General features: G+C 45.5%; 2 protein-coding genes across 2 annotated transcripts in view; one reads left to right on the top strand and one right to left on the bottom strand.

Annotated features, from left to right (window-relative positions):
• FANCD2 (FA complementation group D2) overlaps positions 1-15,748 on the bottom strand; it is a gene marked incomplete at both ends in the record, with an annotated part of 44,175 nt that extends 28,427 nt beyond the window's left edge. The window contains 15 exons of the mRNA XM_079540572.1: positions 767-901; positions 1,882-2,025; positions 2,413-2,448; positions 2,796-2,904; positions 3,728-3,828; positions 4,885-4,989; positions 5,404-5,491; positions 8,359-8,483; positions 9,212-9,287; positions 10,662-10,714; positions 11,886-11,949; positions 12,842-12,945; positions 13,646-13,713; positions 14,784-14,915; positions 15,682-15,748. Of these exons, the coding sequence (XP_079396698.1) occupies positions 767-901; positions 1,882-2,025; positions 2,413-2,448; positions 2,796-2,904; positions 3,728-3,828; positions 4,885-4,989; positions 5,404-5,491; positions 8,359-8,483; positions 9,212-9,287; positions 10,662-10,714; positions 11,886-11,949; positions 12,842-12,945; positions 13,646-13,713; positions 14,784-14,915; positions 15,682-15,748 (1,407 nt within the window). The remainder of the gene's footprint in view (positions 1-766; positions 902-1,881; positions 2,026-2,412; positions 2,449-2,795; positions 2,905-3,727; positions 3,829-4,884; positions 4,990-5,403; positions 5,492-8,358; positions 8,484-9,211; positions 9,288-10,661; positions 10,715-11,885; positions 11,950-12,841; positions 12,946-13,645; positions 13,714-14,783; positions 14,916-15,681) is intronic.
• A 627-nt stretch (positions 15,749-16,375) lies between these two features.
• On the top strand, positions 16,376-20,012 carry EMC3 (ER membrane protein complex subunit 3; the record flags this gene model as incomplete). Its single annotated transcript, XM_079540147.1, has 8 exons — positions 16,376-16,530; positions 16,608-16,665; positions 17,214-17,307; positions 17,881-17,985; positions 18,624-18,705; positions 18,858-18,937; positions 19,522-19,604; positions 19,839-20,012. 8 exons carry the CDS (start codon positions 16,376-16,378, stop codon positions 19,965-19,967), a joined length of 786 nt encoding a protein of 261 aa, XP_079396273.1. The 3' UTR covers positions 19,968-20,012.
• Positions 20,013-24,346: the final 4,334 nt, after the last annotated feature.

Raw genomic sequence — 24,346 nt, 5'->3', positions numbered from 1 at the left:
TGCTAAACTTATTGCAGACAGCATTGCACGTCTCAAGCTTTTCTCAGCTGGTTAAGTTTGCTGTACCAAGTAAATATAGATGCAAGGTCACAACCAGCCTTAATTGCAAACATTCTGTGTCCAATAAGTGCGAATATATTCAAAAGAATTTGCAGAGCTGTCTTTGGTCCCCAGATTTCCTTATTCTCACACTCAAAGTCTGGCCTGCAGTTATTTCAGAGTATGCAAAAGAAGTCCAAGCTGGTCAGAGCTCTGAGGGGAAGCTGTGTGTTTTCAACACAGTAAGTTCTCCAAGGAAAGTATTTCAATATGAATCGTGTGTGGCTTTTTTTTTTTTCTTTCTTTTAAAACAGAGGAGACTCAAAGTGATGAACACAGAGTAGAAATAAGAATTTATGAGCAAATTTTCTCTGTGACCCTGAAGCTCAGTCCAGCTTTCAGCTCAGTAAAAACGTTTGCTTCTTGACCTGCAAAAAATGACAGCACAGTCCCCCCTGCTCCATATGTGGAGTGTTTTTGTTTTTTGTTTTATTGTTTTGTCACTTCTGAGACCTGCCTACTTGCTCCCTGCTCCTCTCAGGGGTCTCTGTGCCTCAGTCAGTTGCTACCAGAGCTGTGATCTTCTTCTTGGCTTATTCTATAGCAGAGATTTCTCTCAAAGGCTTCCGGTTGCCCGAAATCCCCTCCTCTGAAGGATGAGGGCACACACCCTCCAACAAAGTGCAAGCACACGAAAATAAAACAAATGCCATCTATCCCACTGTACCTGCTGGCAGTAAGAGTCAAAGACTGCAAAAGCTTGTTTGTACAAGCAGCTGCCAAAGGAGACCACAGCTGGGTGTGCAGAGTGCAGAAACGTCTGGGCAAGCGATAGAATTGAAGGGAAGAAATCCTTGATGACCTGAAAAATAGAAATATAATACAACGTGCTGCAGCTCTTCTCAAAAGCTTTGTCTAGATCAGTAGATTTTTTCCAGGCTGTCCAGTCCAGCAGAAGTGGGCAACAAGAGCAGATAAGGCAGATCAGAATGGCTTTCTCTAACCTGGCCCACACAAAGAATTTTCAGATGGGTTATGCCAGGCTGCAGGGCTCACAGCAGAAAATCCCTCATCAGTGACACCACAGGAAGTCGCTTCACAGCAGTGCACCACAGATTAAAAGCCACGGGGCAGACATGCTCTTGGCACTACTGTGACAGAAGTACTGTCACATCAATACGAAACATAAATTTGATTTCTGTGAGTGAAGTTAGCTTAATCTCTTAAAGCAGCTTTGAACAAGCTCTCACTCACGTAAAGTGGCCTAATTAACTTCTTCTGGAAGGGCTGTTCAGCTAAAATTGAATTAAAAGCAGTTACATTCAGAATAAATGGAATAGAAGTCCCCGCTTGTGTTACTGACATAGGTTACTTTAAATTCACAACAGTGTTTTTCACCTGCTCCCCCTCCTCCTGCACTGTATTGCTTTTCAGTTTTGAAAACTCTGATCAGTTTTTCAGATATTTTCTGCTTTCTCACAGTATTAGGCAAGCACGTGCCATACACAGACACACATACACATAGATATAAAAAAACAGCACACAGAAAATGATATATAAACGTACTGACTCCTAAAAACACAGTGGGAGACAACAGCAAGTCAGGAATATGCAGTGGAGACCTGAGGTTTATCACAAAGGCTGAGGGGTTTTGCACCAAAATAAAGAAAAACCATTCTCTTAAAGGACAGACAACTACGACAGAGGAGAAATGCCCTGCGAGACTGAGTAGTGACCAAGAAACTCTGAACTATACATAATGCAGCACAGGGTTAAATCATCATCTGACAGGACATCTGAAGGATGAAGAAGGGAGAGTCCCAACACAGAATCAGCACTGACCATGGAATGATTTTGGAAAGCATTCTGCACCAGCTGCTCTGGCATGCAGCCCAGGCGAATCTTGCTCCTCAATACCTTCTCAGTTTGCTTCCTGTTCTTGCTGTTTGTAGAATGGATTAGCAGCAAAATGATCAGATCCAGAACCTTTAGGAAGAAACAGCTGTTAATCATTATGCTGAAAAGGCATGAAACATACCAGACAGCTACACGCTTTGAAATCAAAACTGAGAAGGAAATCAAGAACTCAAAAAGCCCCTGACAGCCACAATTACAGCAGAACTCTCATCATTCCGACAGGAGAGATCTCAACTCCATCTCCTGATGCATGGAAGGGATGAATTAAAGAGTAATAACAAAACGAATGGCTGTTACAGTGGCAATAAGTCAGACACCAACAGAACCACCCAGCCAACATCACTGGTGGTTTCTACTCTGATTAGAAAGATCTCTCCATCTGTGCCCATGGAGAGAGCTATGAGAACCACCAGAAAAGGACACTCACAAAGAAAAGCACAGAGTCAGAAGTATTACCTTGTGGTCAGATACAGACGTGCAGTTCTCAATGGCCTAAGAGCAAAAAACAAAAACCAAAAATGAAGAAAGCTGTTAGGTTACAGCACAGTACTGTATGTTAAAACCATGAGTGTTACATGAAGACAAATGAGAAAAGGCATACACCAAAGCACTTCTCTGCAACAGGTCAGCTATCCAAACCAGCAAATTCAGAATTCAGAAGGCAGCCAAAAGAAGGCATGAGAATTCAGCATGGATATTTTCAAACAGCATTGGTCTTGCAAAAAACTAAAGTTCTGGAAATGAATGAAATCTCTATCAGTAACTATCAGAGCTAACGTTCACTTCTTTACATTTGACTAAATTATATGAGGAAATGAGGTCTGACACGTGCATCTTACCTTAATCCAAGCTTCAGAGACATCTTTTTGGAATCTTACAGCTAGCTTGATCACATCAAAAAGCACCTTCACACAGTTCTGGCTGGTGGTCATTTGGCTCATGGAAGAACTGTAAACGACCAGAAAAGATGACTCAGCCATTGTAGATACTGCAGTGAAAGGGACAAGGCAGCCTAGCAATCACAGCAGTTATGAAAAGCAGCAATCCCGCAGGAGGAATGCTTTGGTAAGGGCAGGGAGGTTCACAACAGGGTGGAAGCAGGCAGTGCAGGACCGAAGACATACTTAGGGGGAACCTAAAGATCAACTTGCAGCAAACACCTCCATTACAAATGGGGCCATGTGCCCTCATGCAGGTGTGGATGCATTCGGCCTCTTGCCTTCTCTGACTTTAGTGACAGGAGGTAAGCTATGCACAGGGCACTGTCAATGCACCAGATAAGTGCAGAAAGACAAAAGAAAAAAAAATGAGGGTTAGGGATAAGGTGGGAGAGCTGCTGAATTAAGGTGAACATTTCTGCTTTACAATGAAACACGTCAGTATATTGTCTGTGGAGTCTGAGCACTAGAAGGGTGTTCACAGAACGGCAGCTCAGAATAAGAAAATAAATCCCAGCTACCAAATCAGCCTCTGAAGCTGACACCAAGAACGAAGGACAGATTTTGTTTCCCAGTAGATTTATTCTGATAGCTGAATTTTTCCCTCAAACCAGGACAGCTCCTCAACATTCATCCAACCAACAAGCACTGTGGGGGAAGCTCGCTGGACTGATAACGCGCTATGTGAGCACCAAGGAAGGAACAGAAGTGTCAGCACCTTCACTTAGGACAAATTAGAATTAATGTAAGTAGGTGCATCTCTCAGAGCAGATAAAGAAGAGATGAAGGCCTTGTGTACCATCTCATCACTGCAGAATGACAGAAATAGTTACCTGGCCTGAGCTTGGCTTTTAAGCTTTCTCTGGGAGCCTAGCATCTGCAGTGGCAGAACGCACGATGACAGATCCAAGCTCTTACGAAGATCAGAAATCACCTGTAACACACAGATCCCTGCACAAACCTTCTGACATATGAAGGGGGAACGAAAAAGACTAAGGAAAATTTAAATTAAAATCCCCCAGAATAGCCCTAGAATTACAAATCCAATACTCACTTATTTGTGATGATATCTAAACATTTAGCTGTGTTTAATTATTATTTTTTTCTTTTTTTAATTGCTTCTTCACGAAATTAAGATGGCATAAGCGCATGCAGGCAGAAAGCAGAAAAGGATTTTTTAAGTTACCCCATGAAGTTTCCATTATATTCATGACATGCTGCCTTTAACTAATTTTATCTTGTTTAGCAGCAGGATAGGATATGAAATAGCCACAGGAATTGTGGGCTGTCAAACCACAGATCAGCACAAGATAGATTGCATGTTATAGGCATACATTTTTCACAGTGATCTCCCTTGAAGATCTGGGCAGATCAGAATCCATATCTGACTTCTCCTGAGGTTTCCTCAAAGAATGATAAAAACCCACGTTCAATCATTCAGCAAGGTTGGCTCAACCAAGGAGTCTTACAAGGGAGGATGAGAACAGCCCTCCAAACATAGAAGCATTCCAAAAAGGATGGTTCTTAAAGCTTTTAGAACAGAATTTGGTGGAGGAAACAAGAAGAGAATTACCAAGTTACAATCCCTGCTCTTTTGAACAAGTTAGGAGTTTAGAACCCTTAAAAGTTCTAATGAGTGCAAATTCTAAGATATAATTCAAAGGCTTGAATTTGCCTCAAAGAGTTTTTCAGTCTAGGAGCTTAACATAATTTCACAACATTGACAACGAAAAGAAAATTACAAGTTCTAAAAACAAATGAGAAAAACCTGCTAGCAGAAAGGGGTAGGTTTCAATTTCATGCCTCAAAGCATAACCAAATCCATGTCAAAGGACAGCTGCTTTCCACACCTGCTTTGATCCTTGACAATACTAAAATTTTACTTGGAACTGTTAAAGCATGCACCTTTGTGTGTTGAACGAACAGCCTCTCTGAAAACCTGCACTGGGGTATGAAACTTATCGTCTGTAGTACAGGGAGAGCTCCGTACCTCTACAGCATCCGCAGCCTTGACATCATGCAGGATGAATTTTACGACCACAGGCAAATCCTCCAGTTTCACAGAAGGCACAATGCTCATGGCACACTGCCGCACCTGAGGGGAGAGCAACAGGGGTTGGCTGCAATCACACGGCTCACAGAAATACAGAGCAGGCGCTCTCTGTATCTCTGGAGGGCCCTGATGCAGCCTTCTGCTCAGAGCAGGAATATCACCGTTACCAGATCAGACTAGCCTCAGCTTTGAGGATCTCGAGGACCTTGAGGATCTTCGGACAGGACACAACCATTCCCCTCCCTGATGCTACTTCTCATAGTCCATGTCAGTGCTGTAGACCCTAACCCATTTTCCAAGTGTCCGACCTGAACCCCCAGGCTGTAATTTGTGGCCACTGCTCCTTATCGTATCACCTGGCACTTCCAGGAAGGGCTTGGCACCATCATTTTTAACTGGCTTACGAAAGGGAAGAGCCTAGAAGAGTTTGCTTTACCACCCAGTAGAAGCTCTTACCTCAGCCAGAAGTTCTGCATCAAGATCCAAACGAGAAAGAGCATCCAGAATTGGAACTGTGAGTCGTCTGCCTTGTTTTAGTAAGCAGCTGATGTGCAAGGAAAGGAAAACAAATCACCCTCTTAATATAAAGCAGGAATTCGTGTTTAATAAACTGCAGGATTCTAGTTGTTTCTGTGTTCACCACAAAACACACACCACTGACTTTATAGAAACCTTGCTCCCTAAATTATCACTCTCTGAACACAATGAATTACAATTCTGTGGGTGTTGGTGTGGAGCTGATGTGATGACTGTACCTTTTTCAACACTGGAATAACTGGCAGCATGGAGAAAAGCCTGGCAGGAACCTCAAGCAAACACCTGAAATTCAGTACGTCCTGGTTTCATTATAACAGGAAAAAAAAAGGGGGGGGAGATTGCTGGTATATTACTTAACCTGACTTTATACCTAAGGGAGAACGTGCTGCCACTGCCTTGCCTTTAACAAAGGACCTTTACAAGCCACTGGAGGGCTCTAAGCCCCAGATATTAGCAGGTGTACAAGAAACAGGGGAGACTGAGTAAAGAGAAAACCTTGAGAGGGACGTTTTGGCAAAGCTGGGAAGGGAACACATCCTCTGCTTCACCAGGAGTGGAGAAGGTGAGGAACAGAGGGACAGTTCAGCAAACAATCCATCAAGTCAGAGCTGTAATAGGTGCCTCTGCCATAAAAGATTCCTTGAAAGGGCCTTTTGGCTTTCCCTGCAGTACCTCTTGGGTCAGACACCAGCCAGCTCTTCCACAGTTTCCTCCCCAATGCTCCACACAGCAGCAGTGGGCAGCACAGCTCTGTTCTCAGGTACACAGCTGGGGCTTTACTATGATCCCATTAAACCTGAGAACCCTGTGCTGACCAGGTACCAAGATGGCAACGTAGAGGCTGTTAAGACAGAAGGCAAGTTTCCAGTCCTGATGTTTCTGCTCTGTTTTCTGATTTGCCACCTACAGCTGTTTCTTGCTTTACATGCATGTTTTGGACAATGCTTTGTTAGCAAAGATGTTCTGTGAAGCCTTGAAAGACACCTGCTTTGCTAAACACTACAGTCACACCTCTGTCCCTGGTCTGGTTTCCAGCAAGCAGAAGTTTAGCAACTTACTGAACAAGGGACAGTAGCTGTGCTTAAACTGCATTGTGGACTTCATTTTCCTGGAATTCACGTAATCATTCTTGGCCATCTAAGCTTCTTATAAACTTTCTCAATTCAAGTGAAACTATTAATAATGTGAGGTGAAAAATTCATCTTTCTGCTTCTTGAATGCTCCCTAGTTTGTTGTAACAAGCACTGAGTACCTTCCCACACCAGACATGGGTAGGGGCTACTGAGAATACACAAATAAGTGTCTTGCTGCTAGCCTTCAGATTCTCAACTTTGCAAAAATACAAATAAAGATACAGAAGTCTGAGAGTCCGGGAAACAGGATGTACTTGACAGGGGCAGGCTGAAATAAAACTAGCAGAGTGAAATGATGATTGGTACAGGCATAAATGCAAGTGAACTGTGTAATGGCCAGGATGAAAAGCACTGGTGTGTGTAAGTAAATCACTATAAATATGGAAGAGACAGGTGTAAGGGACAGCATAAGCTGGCACTCTCTGGGAGGACCTCTCTTGATATTAGGTCATCCAGCTCTTCATGTCAGTAAATACATTTGAGAGAAGTGCATAAAATAATTAGAAGGTTCTGCTTTGTGAGCACATCTATTTTGTTGTGCTTTGAGCTTTTTTAAAAAATAAAAGCAATGTTGACCCTTATTGTAGCATAACCCAAACCAAATCCAAAGCTGCCTCTAGTAATATCCAAATGACTGACCACAGGCAGATTCCACTTAAGAGCTTATAACTTCTGCTGGATCATTCACATCTTTGTAGGCAATATGGACAGTGGGATCAAGTGCACTCTTAGCAAGTTTGCAGATGACACCAAGCTGAGCGGTGCAGCTGACACGGCACAGGGAAGGGATGCCATCCAGAGGGACCTGGACAGGCTTGAGGGATGGGCCCAAGCCAACCTCATCAAGTTCAACAAGGCCAAGTGCAAGGTCCTGCATGTAGGCTGGGGTAATCCCAAGCACAGATACAGGTTGGGCAGAGAGCAGCCCTGAGGAGAAGGATTTGGGCGTCCCAGTTTATAGAAAACTCAAATCAAGCCAGTAATGCATGCTTGCAGCCCAGAAGACCAACTGTATCCTGGGTCGCATCAAGAGAAACACGACCAGCAGGTCAAAGAAGCTGATTTTCGGCCCCTATACTCTCATGAGATCCCACCAGGAGTCCTGCATCCAGTACTGGGCCCACAGCACAAGAAGGACATGGAGCTGATGGAGCAGGTGCAGAGAAGGGCCACAGAGACATCAGATGGCTGGAGCACCTCCCCAACAAGACAGGCTGAGAGAGCTGGGGCTGTTCAGCCTGGAGAAGAGAAGGCTCCAGGGAGACCTTATAGCAGCCTTCCAGAACCTGAAGGGGGCCTACAGGAAAGCTGGAGAGGGACTTTTTAATATAAGGGCACGTAGTGACAGGGTGATGGAAAATGGCTTTGAACTGGATATTAAGAATAAATGTTTTACTGTGAGAGAGTGGTGAAACACTGGAACAGGTTGCCCAGAGAGGTTGTTGAGATGCCCCCTCCCTGGAAGCATTCAAGGCCAGGCTGGGTGGGGCTGTGAGAAACCTGGGCTAAAGGATGTGTCCCTACCATCAGCATGGGGTTGGAACTACATGATCTTAAAGGTCCCTTCTATGACTCTATCATCAGTCTGTGCTACACTCACTGAAGAACTTAATGTTTTAGAAATTTTCATGTAGAAAACATCCTGTTGCCATGCAGCTTTAGCCAGTCCCTGTGCAACCTGCATTCATACTTTTTTTTTCTATTCAAGAAAGAAGAGGGGAAAAAATAGAACTAACTGTACCTCAACTCTCTGGCAACTTCATTTTGCTGGGAATCCTCCAGGATCTCAGGTAAACTGGTGATAATATCATGCTGGATTGGTACAGGAGACACACTAAGCATCTGCATTAACTTCTTGACAAGATCCTGCAGAGAAGAGAATCGCTTGTTAAAATGGGTGAGTCTTACCACTAGCAAGTGGTTACTTAGAATGACAACATTATTATGCACAAGCCATTCATTTGGATTTTTGCTAACTGTCCCTTCACTCATTGTCCTGATGGAGCAGGGAATCGTAGTATAGACTTTCAGGAACAACAGCATTTTTACAAGTAGAACTTGAATGTCTTGCTGAGGGAAGGAAACTGGGAAACCCAACAGCAAGCTTTCCAGAGTCTAGCATGAATTCCTAGTTCTCTTCATTCTGGGACTCTCCTTAGCAACAGCCCTTTAATACACAGTAATTCACAGAGACTGCTGATATAGAAAGGGAAAGAAGGAAAGGAACCACCAGAGCCAGAACAGAGAATCCATCCCCAGATGCTGGCAAGCATCCAGTATCTCTTGTTAAAATTAAATAAGAGACTGTAACTTTCTGCCAGAAACTGCTTCAGAATGTGGATAGGTATGTAGAGATACACATTTTTTAAGAAAATACAAAAAAGAAGAGTTACAGCAAGGGAAGAAGAAAATAAAAGGGGACATTCAGAAGTTACAGAAGGAAAGAACATGAACAAGAATTAAATTTCATTGAGTATTGAGTGTGAATATGGAAACACCTGTATGCATTAGGATCAACACTGCCCTCAGCCCACCTGAGAGGTGTTCAGACCTTAAGTGGAAAAGCACACAGGGGCTGTGCCATCAGTACCCACCTGGCTGTCAAGACTGTCGAGCCATTTAAACTGATTGACAATGAGCCGAGGGAAGTTTGTCCCAAAGGTGCCCACACTAAACGACAGAAGTGAAGCACAGCTGAGTCAGATCCACACACAGACTGGAAGGCTTTGCTGCTGGTCAGCAAAACCACGCAATGAAAGTCACATCAACCAACTATTCAAATCCCATTGTGAAAATATAAAAGGAGAGCCTGTAGCACCGTGAAGGAGCCCTGCCTCTCACTGCACACACAGATAAGGGATTCTACAGCCTGTCTCAAAACGCCACCGGCAACATCGTAGTTACAACACAAGCAGTGTGACCTCGCTTTGATCTCCTGTGCTACCATGAGTGTGGCTATGCTGGCTTAGCCTAAATCTCCCCTGAGCCCAGCGTCCTTGTCCCCAGCTGCTGGCAGTGTTAGATGCATCTGGCTAAGCTGTAAGAAACAGAGCATACACAGAGCCATGTTATCCCTGAGCTTCCACTCAGTCTGCAACAACAATTTCCCAAGGCAGAAGCTGGTGCCCAGTCCCTCACCCCCAGTATCCAGCAGTACATTTATCTGCAAGTAGTTTCCCCTTTAAAAAAAAATGAACAGGACCAACCACAGTTATTTCAGATCTCCATACACTGCAACTCAGAACCCTGTAGGGTTACACACTGCTCCTGCAGTAGGTTAATAAATTGGATGTCTTCTATCAAGTGACATGAAAACCGTACCAGTCTCACAGGTTTCAGAGATGCTTTTATGTCAGTTTGGGCTGAAATTGCCCAATCAATTTGCAGTTACAGATTAGTTGTGATGAATGTTGTTTCTTGTCCCACAGTTAAACAGGAAACTCCTATTGCTCTTCGCAGTCCACTTTAGATTTGATGATCATGAATATTTGCTGCCATCAGCTGTTACCTCACTTTTCATTCCTTTTTTCCACTTACAGACACGCTGAACAACTCAGACCTCCACAGGATCTCCTCCTACTGCAAAATGTGCCACGATGTTCTCCATTCACGAAAAAACAACAGATGCTTCTTCTGTTTTCCTCGTTTGACTACAAACTGCACTCTTGAAAGGAGGTCTGCTTGCATCTAACAGCCACACAGAACTCTGTCAGCCACTTTCCCCTTCTTTAAATAACAGGATATCTCCCAGTCCCTCTGCTGAAATACTTCCAGTCTTGGTGCCAACAGCTAACAGAAGCATTGAATCATGGGGGGGGGGAATGTGTTTCACCTTCTATGAATTTGCCTTCTGCCACATGCACCCACCATTTTAAAGACGTGGTACCCACAGATGATTTTACACATGGATGGATGATATCTTTAAATACAGCAGCGTTTTAAATACATCCATGTAGGTAAATTTGAAACGACAATTAAACAGCTGGTGATTGTTCAAAATGAGGAAGTACATTTCAGGATAGAGGGAAAACAGTCTGTACTCACACATCAAAAAAGAATTCGGGGATCTTTTCCAACAGCAGCGTTATGACAGCAGGCTGTAAGAAAGGCAAAAGGACACCGTGAGGCTGATGACTTACTGCTTGTACCATGGCACTGCTACCAAAGCTACCCTTTCACAGAAGGTGAAACATGCACAGAGCACAAGAGCATCCAAACAACAAGCAAAACCACTTCCTATGTAAGACATCTCTTCCCCAGTGCCTGCCCTCACTCTGTGGTGAGAGATCGCACGTTCAACTCCACCTGTGTTGATGCAACTATTACACAACCCAGCAGAGCTGGCTGTTGACAGCAATGCTTTGAAACACACTCAGAATTACACCCACAGTTTAAATCTCACCTCAGTGCATTTTGCTTCACTTGTGTGATTGGTTTTTAGTTCCCAGGAAAGCCAGTGCAGCTGCACCATAGGACTGAAAGCAGTTGTCTTTGGGGCCACGTTTGGGAAGGGAACAGACAAAAGGGGATGAAAAGAGAATGATGTGCCTTATTGCTGTGACATTTTTGTGTTAGGACCTCCATGTTTAGTTTCCCCTTCCTTTCCTTGTCAAGCCACTTCTACATCTGCCACCAGCAACTGCAGGAAGCAGAGATGACTGATACGAGATCTAAGTGAACTGAGCTCCTTATACATCCAAGTAAGTCTTGGAAGGGCCTCTTCCTTCCATATTGATTGTCTCCATGTAATACTTGTTTGGGGCTGTAATTCAAGCATTAAAAAGTTTCTTTTGGAAAGGAACTTTGGAGATCTTTGGTCCAACCCTTTGCTCAAAACAGGGCTAACCATCGAGGCCAGACCAAGGACTTACCTGATCTTAAGCACCTCTAAGCTTTCTCAATATTCTCCAAAGAAGTGGTTCAATTCTATCAGAATTTCCCATGTTTATTTAACTTGGCTGCCATCTCTCATCCTGCCCATCTACCTTTGAGAAGACTCTGGCTGTTTTCTCTGCACCATGCAACTACATAGGTACAGACCACAAGGTCCCCTGACATCCTCCTCTTAAGAAGAAACAAAGCCAGTTCCACCTCTCCTTGTGTGCCACGTGCTCCAGGCACACAGCATCTCCATGTGCCAAAGGAAACAAGAAATGGGACACGTTTCCAGCTGCATCCTCACCAGTTCTACTCAGCCACTACTTACACGAGCAAAGGGTCCCTAAATAAATCAATATCACCATAAAGAGCAAACTAAAATGCACCCACCTGCAAGATCTTAATTCCAAGCAGCAGCTTAATGAGGCTTTCACAGTATGAGTGCACCAGAGTCCTGCAAGGTGAAAGATTCCACTGCAGTCATAAAAGCACATGAGGAGAGCAGACCACCTCTGCCTATTACTTCTTTTTTTTTTTTTTTTAAATCCACTTATGATGACTTATAAATATATATATATGTACACCACAAAAGCACCCCCAAACCAAAGAGATGGTACATTAGGGTATATACTCCTTACTCAATCATTGCCAGGAAAATACATTTTCAGGACTTCTAAGGCCAGAATTCTTTTAGAAGTGCAAAATGAAAATCAGTTGCCAGGTTTTAACAAATTCCAATCCTAACCATCTCATCATTACCTTTGCTGTGGGAGAATTTCCAATGTTTTAGAACATAGGAAAGTTTAGATTTCTAAAGGCATTCCATTAAGAAAATAAAAGTTACGTGCTGGCTGGATGTTCCTAACCCAGCATCACAACAAACTGAAGGCTTGAGCTGCCATAAAGCCAGCAGTTGGGTGTGAGAAAGGTTTCCCACGCGTATTAGAAAGGGGAAAACACTCAACCCAAAAGATGACAGGGTCTGCTTCTTCAGAATGAACCTGAAGACTCAGGTACAGTGCTGAAAGCACTGTTAGTTCAGTGTATTTTGGCCAAGAACAAAAGCAATGCAAAGCTTCGGAATAGTGAAATAATTGGATCTTGCAGTTAAATGCCAGGGGACTCAGCTCATCCCACGGGCAGCTAGTAAGTTCTGTGACTTACCACTTCACAATTACTGCTTTTAGTAGGGAATTGCATTACACTGGCCAGTGCTGCACAAGGCACAGGTCTTGTCATGCATCAGCCAGAGCTATGGCTTTTCCCTCCACTCAGCTCAGTGCTATAAGGCATTAAGTACAGACCAGCTCTGACCAAAGGGGAGGACAAAAGTACATTTTCCTAACCTTGACCCCTCAGTCCGTGCAGGAGTGCATGGCAAGAGGCAGTTCTTGAACTGACTTCTGTCCTTAATGTGAGACTCCAATCCACCGATAAACTGCTTCACAACCTGGAAAGCAGATTGACTTATCAAGAAGTGGATAATTTCAATCAGCTGCTGTCCTATAGGATGCTCTTTGTGAGCAAGTGATGAAACCAGCAAAAAAGTTTCCTACGCTGTGTAGCCAGAGACAGAAATTGTGACAGAAGGAATGCTAGATAAATTCTATTTTAAATGCAAAGGAAACATTAGTTGCTCTACAAAACAAGTCTCATGTTTCACTTTGACTTAAAAGGGCTTTCCTCAACTCTCTGTTTGGTGAGAACAGCAACATTCAATGTGACAAGAGCTACATCCAAAAACATCTGCAGGATTCAAATTGTTGGCCTCGGGAGTTTCCTCTAGGCTTGTTAGCTGGAGAGGAGCATCACATTGTGGCAGCTTTCATGTTGTCAGCTCCCAGTTAATAGAAAACCAAGCACAGCCTTCACTAGAAAGGTAAGGTAGAGATTTTGCTCACTTCAGAGTCTGTTTCTATTGAAAAATATTGCCAGTGAATTACTTTGATAGGGCATGGCAGTGGAAATGCAGCACTTGCATTTGGAATTGTGCAAAAGCAATCTCAGTGGTAAGACACACCGGCTGGTCATCACCCGAGCGTTCAGAAGAACAATGAGACCAAAATGCTGGGATGAAATCACTGAGAGGATTAGGGAACCTGGGCTGCACTTTCAACCTGGCTCCTGCCACAGCTCAGTCAGTTACTTACACCTGGGTACGATGGGTGTTTCTCCAGGGCCACCCGGAGCTTCTTCTGGAAAGCCGTTTGATCCACAGCTGAGGGGAAGTTTCAAAAGAGAAGAAAGGCACTGACACGTTGGAGCCATATGACATCACAACGACTACATGAGACACGAGCTCTCAGGACCGTCCCGCGTTATTTTGGCACTTGCTCTATCAAGAGCTCCACTTAGCAAAACCCTGGGCACTGTCATCACTTGTGCTTTCTCCACCCTAAGCTGCAGGCAGCCAGTAGCATAAAAAGCCTCGATGGACAAATTCCTGCTGTTTTTTGGTAGATAAAGACAAACCTATTCGAGACTGAACAAGGGATCAAGAAGAGGAGGAAGAATTCCCCAGGTTTGTTGTCTTTTTGTCCTTGAGAGTGCAACACAATCCTTACCAGATGTGCAACACAAAGGACCCTTTGCCTAACTTGCCAGAGTAGCCAACTGCCAGCAGAAGCAATTCCATAACCACAAGCAAAGCCCATTCACGTGATGTGCTGGGTAACGTCACACAAATGAGCAACCCCAGCATCCCTGCCGTCCCAAAGAAGCCTTCTCCTGCCCAAACCACACTGCAGTAACAGGGCCAACACAGCTTCCTTGTATCATAGAGCTGGAACATGGAGAGCCCTGTGTGGGGCTGTGCCATTCAACTTTCAGCTGCTTAAACTATGACAAAGGTGGAGCAGCTTTATCCAGCACGTTTCCTCCATTTGCTGAAGGCCTTGTATGAACTACAGAGTTTGTTTTCCTACTTCAGAGCTCCCGGCTCTGTAACTCAATGAAGCAATAGTTATTTCATCCATCTTGGTCTGACTAATAGAAAAAATACTGTAATCATAAATGGAATGAGATTAGATTGCATCTACCTCTAACAGTCTCTCAAAAGTCTTTTGGCTTGGCATGTACACACTTAAAAATCTAGTGTAATGAGTTTGGATGATACATTCAGGCAGGAACTATTTGATTCACAAAGTATAAAGCAAATAAGAGGCCAGATGAAAGTTTCCCCGAAATTGGGAAAAAGCTGTCCAGAGTGTTTTTTCCTCCAAAACTAACACGCATCTTTGCCTTATAACAGTCAACTTTGCAGGTTTTCACACACAAGCGGGCAGGTACCTATTTCATTCTGTCCTTCCCCAGTTTTCAGTATGATTCCTGATGTTCTCAGGAGCTCTTCAAATACTCCCTCATTCTCCAATCCACCTTGGGCAGGAGTCCTCTTATCAGAAATCCGTGACTTCTTTGTTTCTGAGAAAACAAGGCAACCTACATCAAATTGCTGTGCAAAAAAGAGAAGCCCGAATCTTCCATAAAAACAATTAATTTAAAATTAACCTTCACAAAAGTTACCCTTCAATTAACCTTAACAATGTAACACAAGAATACGCTTACAGAACCAGATCAACAGCAGTGCTGTGAGGCTGTATTTGACAGCAGCTGTTAGCTAACTCAAACTCCAATGCAGTTCTGGGAAGTAGCCACCCCTGAGCACAAAACCACAAGGGAACACTTCTGGCTCTCCCCTTTTAGCGCTCCACAACCACAGGCACTTTCACTGCCTTACTCTCAAGGAAAACATATCTGCTAACAAGGGAATGGAGCACATACTTTCTCTGCCCTGAAAAGCACAGATTTAACCTGGGTTTTCCCACCACATTTGAGACGTGGGTATCCCATCCACCTACTAAAGCAAAACATTTTCCTTTCAGCCACATAAAGAGGCTGCTTTGGTTTTAGAGATATCCATTTTGAACAAATGGGATTGATCCATGCACTCCAAAGGCACTGAAGCTCCAGCAGGTTAACACTGACCAAAGGTACAAGGACTGAGAAAAGATATGGTGCATGGTACTGCTTTTAGTGTTGCTATTTTATTGTGATTTATAAAAATAATACTGTTAAAGATCAGTAGTGTTACTAATGAGCAGCTGCTGATGTTGCCAAAGCCATCATTACAACAGCTGCTGCCACTACCAGAGGGTTTCCCTTCACCACGGGGTACCTGAGCACCTACTCTGCAGCTCTGTCTTGGAGCTCTCTTCAGAAACATCAATTTTAGACAACTTCCTTTTCGAAACCATGGTAACAAATCCTTTGTCGCTGCCTGTAAGAACAGGGGAAAAGGTCAAGTGAGTTTAGGAGTTGCGATTTTAATTCAGTTTGAGATGAGGGCTTTTTTGTTGTTTTAGTTTGTTGTTGTTTGTTGGTTTTTTGTTTTGCAACAACTCTAGAATGAAGCAGCGAACAGTGAAAGGAAACGACCTAAGAATACGTTTCTCAGAGGCAGACGGATGGCCCGGCTGAGCAGCATCACCCCGCTCTGTTCCACTGCCCAGTGCTGAGATGTCACAGCTGTCACACCACGCTTTGACTTCGCGGAAGCTCTCAGCACGAACCCCTCCGACTCGTCCCCTCCGGGTAGGCGGCAGCGTTTAGGACAAAGAAACCGCTCTCGACTCACCTTCGCAGGTTACCGTTGAAGAAGAAAACCGTCTGCTCGCAGCCCACCTCGCTCCCGCCGCCGCTCCTCAGGCGGCACCGGCGCTACTGGAGCTCGAGCTTCCCGCCTTTGGCGCGCGGTGACGTCCTTCCGGCGCACACCGGAAGCGGAAGCGGAGCCGGGGCCTAGGGCGGCCCGGAAGCGGCCGGAGCCCGAGCGGGAGCCGGGTCAGGACCGAGGCCGGGATCGGATCGGGAACGGAGTCACGATGAGCGAGCCCGAGCTGCTGCTGGATTCCAACATCCGTCTGTGGGTGGTGCTGCCCATCGTCTTCATCACCTTTTTCGTGGGCATGATCCGCCACTACGTCTCCATCCTGCTGCAGAGCGACAAGCGCCTCACGCAGGAGCAGGTGTCGGACAGGTCAGGCCCCGGCCCCGACGCCCTCCCGGCCCCACGGGTGCCGCCGCCGCCGCTCACACCGCCCCTCTCTTTTGCAGCCAAGTCCTGATTCGCAGCAGGGTCCTGCGGGAGAATGGAAAATACATCCCGAAGCAGGTACGGAGGTGCGTGGGTAGCTCGAGTCTCACAGTGGGAGCGCAGCCCTGAGGTGGGGTTGGGCATAGGGACCTCGCTGCCCCCTCCCTGGTGTGCCGCCTGGCTTGGCGTGCTGAAGTGAAACCTGCCTCCAAAGCGCCGCGCTGAACAGCTGCCGGTAAACCCGCAGGGATTGAGAGCTCAGGAGAATGAGGCAGTCGGCTGCTCCCACTTGCTCAGTTGCTGCCTAATGCTGCCTAAAAAGTAAAAGCTGTAAGTCGGGGTGGGGGAGTGGAACTGTCTGGTGTCGGTGCAGAGCCAACAGGAGCTTTGCACGAAGTGTGAAAGGTGGATTTTTCTTAAGAGAACTTGTAGGATTATTTCAGGAACTTTGGCAAGACAGAAAGTTGGTGCTTGGGGAAATATCAAAGTAATGAGCTTCACGGCATCCAGATAGTGAAGTAGCTGAGAAAAACATCATCACATAGCTCCTAAAGTGTTTAAATGAGCAAGAAATATTGCTGTCCTTCATTGCTCACGATGCTGGCATTGGCTCTTTTTGTTTTCAGTCTTTCCTGACCCGGAAATACTATTTTAATAACCCAGAAGATGGATTTTTTAAGAAAACGAAAAGAAAGGTGGTGCCTCCTTCACCAATGACAGGTATGTTACGGCGTGGTGAACACAGGCGGGAGGGAAAAGATGTCTTTTTCTGCAGAGGTAGCAAGGAGAACCACCTTGGCAAAGAGTGAGGCGGATGTGAGGGCAGAGGAGAGGGGAGGTAGCAATGTGTTGGGTCGCTTCAGCATCGTGGTCTCGTGAGACAAGCCTCTCAGTACGGCCAGAAATGGGAGTCCTGCTGTCGTTTTTCTGCACCAGCTCCAGCAGGACCATCTCTAAATGCGTAACTCGTTATTGGCTCCAAAGACATCAATAGCAAATTGGCTGAATTCACTGCCACTTTTTTAGGTAAGCAGCCTCACAGAGAGGCCCAGAGAGGATGGGACATATGCAGCAGAAAACAAAAGATGTTTTCAGCAGCAGCTGCTGCCACAACAGCTGCTCATCTTATCTTGCAAAATATTTGATGACTGACAGTAGAAACGAATTGATCCAGGTAGATAGTGGAGTAGAACTGTTAGCTCTCATTCAGTTTTGTATTTGAGGCACCTCACCTTGGTGGAAGTATTATCTCCTGTCTGCCCTGCTACGTGATGTTCTGTGTTTGATTTGCAGATCCTACCATGTTGACAGACATGATGAAAGGGAATGTAACCAACGTGCTGCCTATGATCCTCATCGGCGGTTGGATCAACATGACATTCTCAGGGTTTGTCACAAGTAAGAGTGTGGAATAACAGCCTGAGGGTCTGGCTGTGGTGGGGGAGGACCTCTAGAGGAATCTGATCCCACACCTGAAAGCAGCAGGCTGGAAGCAGGGTGAATCTGGCTTGCTGCATGAAGCACAGTGATTGGCTCGTCCCAAAGCAAAGGAGGGAAGGTTATTCTCAGAGAACTGGACGTGATGACAAACAAAACAGCTTCTACTGGGACCAGGTCTAGTGGTGAAAAGAGTTATTTATTAAAACTGCTTAGACTTCAAATTGATGGAGGGGATTTTCCTCTTGTCCAGCAGTCAGTTACTGTGTCATGCAGAGTTTGCAAATCAAGCAGGCTCCCTTAAATGCACAGCTTTGTGGGTTGTTTTCCTTGTTGCTTATGCAGTAACTGTCTCCTTAACAAAAGACGTTTCCCTTCACTGAAACAACAGCTATGATAGTTTGGCTGTGATGGTTTTAAAAGGTTTCATTTTAAAATAAAAATTAGAATGACTGCTTTTTCAAAAGCGTGCATTGTTATTTTATGCATTACCTTCAGACTGCACTAGATCTAATGAAAGAAACATCTACTGGCTTTGCAATCTCCTCTGCAAGTATGCTGTGTTACCTTGTGAAACTGGGTTTCATTTTGTCCTTCAGCAAAGGTCCCATTTCCTCTGACACTGCGTTTCAAACCAATGTTGCAGCAGGGAATTGAACTGCTCACTTTAGATGCATCCTGGTAAGTGTGTTCTCCACACTCAAAGGTGAACATTTGGAATATTCTGAAAGTTTTAAAAACCCTTGAATAGCCTGTGCATGCTTGTGAAGTCAAGTCACAAGCAAACAGGCATCTTTAAACTGAAGTCAGAAATGCTTATTCTGATTTTCCAGGGTGAGCTCTGCTTCCTGGTACTTCTTGAACGTGTTTGGACTCAGAAGCATTTATACTCTCATTTTGGGTCAAGATAATGGTAAGTCCTGTCACTGCTGGGGAGGAGCTGGCTTCTCCTTTCATTAAATGACTTGCTGTGGAAGCATTTCTACATTTCCAACCAAAAAGCCTCTCTCGCTTCCTTGAAATTACTTTCCACTAGCCAGGTTTGCCATCACCTGGAGCAATTACTCATCTCTCCTGCACCAGCTGTTAGCTAACTGTTTGTAAACCTCTGTGGTAATTAACCCATGCTTTCCTCCTCATCAAATTGGAAAGTAGAAACTTCTGATCTTGGCTTCGATTTATTGCTGGCAAGGATCAGTTTTAACAAAAGCTGCAGTAGTCACTTAATGTTACATTCAAGGCAAGATGGTGATGGGGAATGTAAAGGACCATATTTTCCTCCATCTGCCTGCATATTTTAAGTAAATTTAGCTAAGATGTAAGGAGCAGGGACAGGATGTCTCGTGAGAACTCACATGGCCAAGTTAATGTTTTGTTTCAGGGGGGAGAAGGGAGGAGGTGAGTTCTCCAACTTTCTACTGCAGCCCAGAGGCTCTGTGCTCCAAGCACTGCTTAGTGAAGCAAATAAAAATAAACCTCTCATTTCTCTTTTTGCAGCTGCAGATCAGTCCAGGGTGATGCAAGAACAAATGACAGGGGCAGCAATGGCCATGCCAGCAGATACCAACAAAGCATTTAAGGTACAGTATTTTCACCTGCATTCCCTTTTGCTTTCCCCATGTCAACCAAGGGAAGCACTCTGGCTTCCTGTTCCTAAGATTAGAGGTGATAACCGATGAGGTATAATACAAGTTGCCCCAGGTTTGGCAGCTCTACAGCACACTGAAGCAAACTTGATAAGACAGGTGTAGCTGATCTAAATCCGATTCAAACCTGCTTTTTTTCCCCTCTACCTCTTTTTCATTCCAATGCAGACGGAATGGGAAGCTTTAGAACTGACTGATCATCAGTGGGCTTTAGAGGATGTAGAAGAAGAGCTTATGGCAAAAGACCTCCATTTTGAAGGCATGTTTAAGGAAGAACTACAGACCTCCATCTTCTGAATTTGAAAATGCTGTCTCTTCTTGTAAAAAAGATTTGAAAAGAAAACCGTCTGATGTATTTAGCAAAGCTAAGAATAAAAGAAACACAGCACACTCAGTACTGCAGTTACTTAACTGTCATTTGAGGCCCAAGTATGTGATATGCACATGATAAGCAGCGTGCCCTCAGGGACTCCAGACTTTCCCAAGAGCATCCCAAGGTGGCAGTGACCCCACAGCTGAGCCCCACCAGGCACGGCCAGAGTATTCCCTTCCTAGGTTGTTCCTGCCTTGCAGCATTTGCTGCGCCAGTGGCACAGCCACAAGGAGAGAAACAGCAGCGCAAGGCAGAGCACCACAACCAGCGTTCATCCTGATGTGGGAGAGGGTGTGCCAGCTGCTCCCAACTGCCTCTGCTTCTGTCTGGCAGTTCCAACTCTTTCACTGCCACTTGACAGCGCGTTCCCAAGGATCCCTGGCATCAGGGATGGGAGCACCACATCTGTGCACTGGAGAGGCACGATCAGTGCAATGCCTGCCTCCCAGCACAGGTGAGGACCCTCCTCTGAGAGCTTCCGTCATTTCCACATTATTTGCCCCCCTGCCAGGAATCTTAGCTCCGAGACATTCCCTGCTCTTTCCTCAGAGGTTTCATTCCTGAATACCTCTACTTCACTGGCAGTACAACTGGTGTTTCAAGTCATTTTCCATTTCCTGTGCACAACATTCTTGCATGAGACGTTCCCCACAAGCCCCTGCACTGGTTCAGTCTCTGATCACCTCCACCTTAGCAAACTTCCATTTTGCTTTCCCTTCTTTCCAAGCTCTTGCTTTAATATCAAAAGGCAGAAATCAGCACAGGCTTTTGCCACTAACTTATTACATAAAACTTAATCTGTCCTCCAACTTCCTCTTTTTTTATTTATTTATTTTTATGTTGGTGAGGCACTGCAACAGGTTGCCCAGAAAGATTGTTGATGCTCCTTCTCTGGAGGCATTCCAGGAAAGGCTGGGTGGGATCCTGGGCAGCCTGAGCTGGTGGGTGGCAACGCTGCCCCTGGCAGGGTGTTTGGAACTAGATGATCTTCAAGATTCACTCCAGCCTAAGGCATTCTTTGATTCTCACCAATTAGTTTATTCCTTCCCTATTTCTTTCTCTGCCTCATTTCCCAGAACACTGCACACCACCCTGCTTCACTGAAAAGACAAATGTGCAGCCACGTATTCGTTCCCCTGGAGCCACAGATATCCATGATGGGTTTCATGTCATGCTTCGATGGTCAGCATTTCACAGTGTATCTCAGTAACTGCTGTTTTCTATTAAGGCTCTTCTAACCTTCTCTCAGGCTCTAAGACCAAGCCCTTCAGCTGTTACACTGCAATCACAGCAGAGCTTTAAGCCCCCTTTGTGGGAGTGGGATTGTGGGATCTTAGTGACGACTCGACACGAGTTAGCAACTAAGCCCAACGTTTAACTAAGCCAACGTTTAATGGTAGAGCAACATCCTACATAACCTTCAAGTTCACTTGCCGCGTTCTCATTGGCTATCGCTCATGTCCGTCAACCTGTAACCACCAAGTTCCCGCCTACTTCCCACAACAGCTTTCTCACACAGCACAACTTGCAGCTAGTTGTTTGCTCAAATTCCTTTACTCCGTTACCGTGTCCTTCATACTCTGAACACGGCCTTGTTTTTCAAGCCAGTCCTCAACACCCCTTCACGAGGTTTTCACCTTCACAACTGCCCTCGATCTGCAGGCTTGGTGACAATCCTCCAGATTCCCTGCATGTGCTAAATGCATGCGAGCCTGTTGCATTTAACTTGCTTCCTTGACCTTTTCCAGCTTAAGGTACTTATTTAGCATGCCTTGGGAAACTGCAGTAGCTGCAGGACAACCATTTCAGTGGTATGGCCGCAAGCAGGGAAGCTATGGGGCAAAAATGGCCGGAAGGAATGCAGCCTCCCCCAGATCTGCAGAGGGATGATGAGAAAGGCACAACTGAGGCTGCCCAACGTCGCAGAAAGGCAAGGACCACCACAGACCAGCACAGCACTGCAGTGGAGAAAAAGCAAACGTTGAGAACAAACTCAGATTGAGACAGCACTGCACTGCTCCCCTGCACGGCACTCACCGCGCTCCAGCTGAAAGAACTCCTGCTGCAGCGGGCATCCCCACAACCAGCAGCTGCTCAACCTGCACTTCAGGCCACATAACAACAGATGAACACACAACAAAACCCAGTTTCAGTGCAAACCACTCTTTAATTTTCCTCTTCATACAACGCATCCAACCACTTACAAAGTGCTACTCCAAAAAAACAGGTCTGGTGTTACGGCAGACTCACACCAGCCAAGGCCATCAGCTCTGAGACAGAGAATAAGAGCTGGGCCGCTCTTTCTGCAGTACAACAGGTCTGCTCAGCATCTGAGCATCAGAGATTGAGCCCTACTGATGAATTCTCAGTGTCAGTGCAGCAAAGGAGGTAAAGAGGAGAACAAACTTCAGATGGAAGTTGCCTTTACAGAGCTATTTTGCTCTCCTCTTGCCTCTCCCACCTCCCCATTTTGGAATGCCCATGTGGTTTTCTTTCAGGGTAACCTAAGAGAAATGCCAATCAGAATAATTCAGTGCAGTGCTACAGTTAAAAACTGCTTTGGGGATACTCCCCTCAAAACAGAAATAAAATACTAAGAGCTGTAAAAAAAAATCTGAGACAACCCACAAATCAGAACAGCGGAAACAACTAAGCAATTCTGATCTCTAAATTCAACTTTCAACACTTTAAAAGCAAAACTCTGCAGAAGGGGGGTAATAATACTTATGTGCCAGCTAGAGACAGTCCTTCCTTCTTCTCATGCCCTGGCAGGGAGCCATGGGGGGCTGCCCCCCCCCCCCCCCACTTCCCTTTGCTTGGAGAAGGACAGACAGATAGCAGCTGGCTCTGCCTTTGCACAGCCGCAGCACAGCGTAGGTCCAGGGACTGGTGCACAATGACCTCCTATGGGGTTTGTTGCTCAGAGCAGAGCAAAGGGAGCTGAGCTGGTGTGGTCAGAGTTAAACAACGACTGTCAACAATGGCAGTCAGAGAAGACAGCTACAGTCAGCAATGAAGCCACAGGAACTGTGCAGAGAGGACAGAGCGGCTCCAAGCACGCATCTCACAGGAGGGATAGTAGTTTCTCTTGGCCTTTTGTTCTGCCAGTGCACCTGGCTGCAAGGAGGACCCCTGCAGTGTGGTTTACCACCTTGAGCTAAACATCTCCCTCAAAACCAGATGAAAACTAAGTTTTTCTATTTTTTTAATGAGAAAAAAAACAAAAAAACAGTTCTCCGCTGAGGACTAACCTGATCTACTGCTCACAGGAATCCTCATACAAGAGGAAAGCTGAACTCCTGCAAGAAACAGAGCCAGTCAGGTAAAGGTGGAAGAGAGGAAGAGCATTTCCCAGTTGTATTAGAAGGATGGAGCAAAATAGAGTAACTATGGCAAAAGGACACACTAGACAAGAATTGCCAACCTTGCAGATTCGGTATTCACGTTTACAATCATAGAACAGCTTGGGCTGGAAGGAACCTTAATGATCATCTGGTTCCAACTCCTTCTGTAGGCTGGCTGCTCCCCTCACCAGCTTGGGCTGTCCAGGACCCCTCCAGGGATGGGCACCACAGCCCTGGGCAGCAATGCCAGCTCCTCACCGCCCTCCACATACCGAACCTAAATCTCCTCTCTTAAAGCCATTCCCCTTTGTACTGTCACTAACAGAGGCTGAATAAGAACTGCCCACAAGAGTCTCAAGTGCATCCACAAATGAAAGGACACAAGTAAGAGAAACTTTGGTGTTTAAGCAAGGGAACCAAAGTACAATGGCAGAGGTGGCAACAGACAAGCCAGAACTACAAAGATTTGAATTGAGAGATTCCAGAAAGGGTACACAAGGCTCACTGACGCAAGCAGAGCCCGTCAGCACCTCCACAGGGTTGACAGGAAGCCCCTGCATCAATTCACAGAATCCTACCCACTGTGCTCCTCTGTGGGCCCCACCACACTCAGCTGTGACCTCTGATTCAGGCTATACTACCCAAACCCCAGCTACAGACCTTAACCCACGTCCCACAGCCCCGGCTCAGCCCTGACCCCTGCCTCAAGCCACACAGCTCAGACAGAGTTTAAAAAGAACTTTATCAAAGCTCCAATATATATTATTTTTGGCCTCTAAATATCTGAGATTCAGCACCTATTCCTGGCTTTCCAGTGCTGTTTTGTAACCCCAAGCACCAAATCTTTCAGTGCTAGATTTTCTGCTCGACTCCTACAGAAGAGAGAAAAAACTTCAGATGCCTCAGAGGTGGCTTCAGGAGGGACCTCTAACATGGTGGTCGAGTGCTGGAGGCGGTGC

The sequence above is a fragment of the Tetrao urogallus genome (assembly GCF_951394365.1).
Source record: "Tetrao urogallus genome assembly, chromosome: 10".
Taxonomy (NCBI): domain Eukaryota; kingdom Metazoa; phylum Chordata; class Aves; order Galliformes; family Phasianidae; genus Tetrao; species Tetrao urogallus.
The sequence above is the reverse complement of the archived record's forward strand: the minus strand, read 5'-3'. Positions and strand labels throughout refer to the sequence as shown.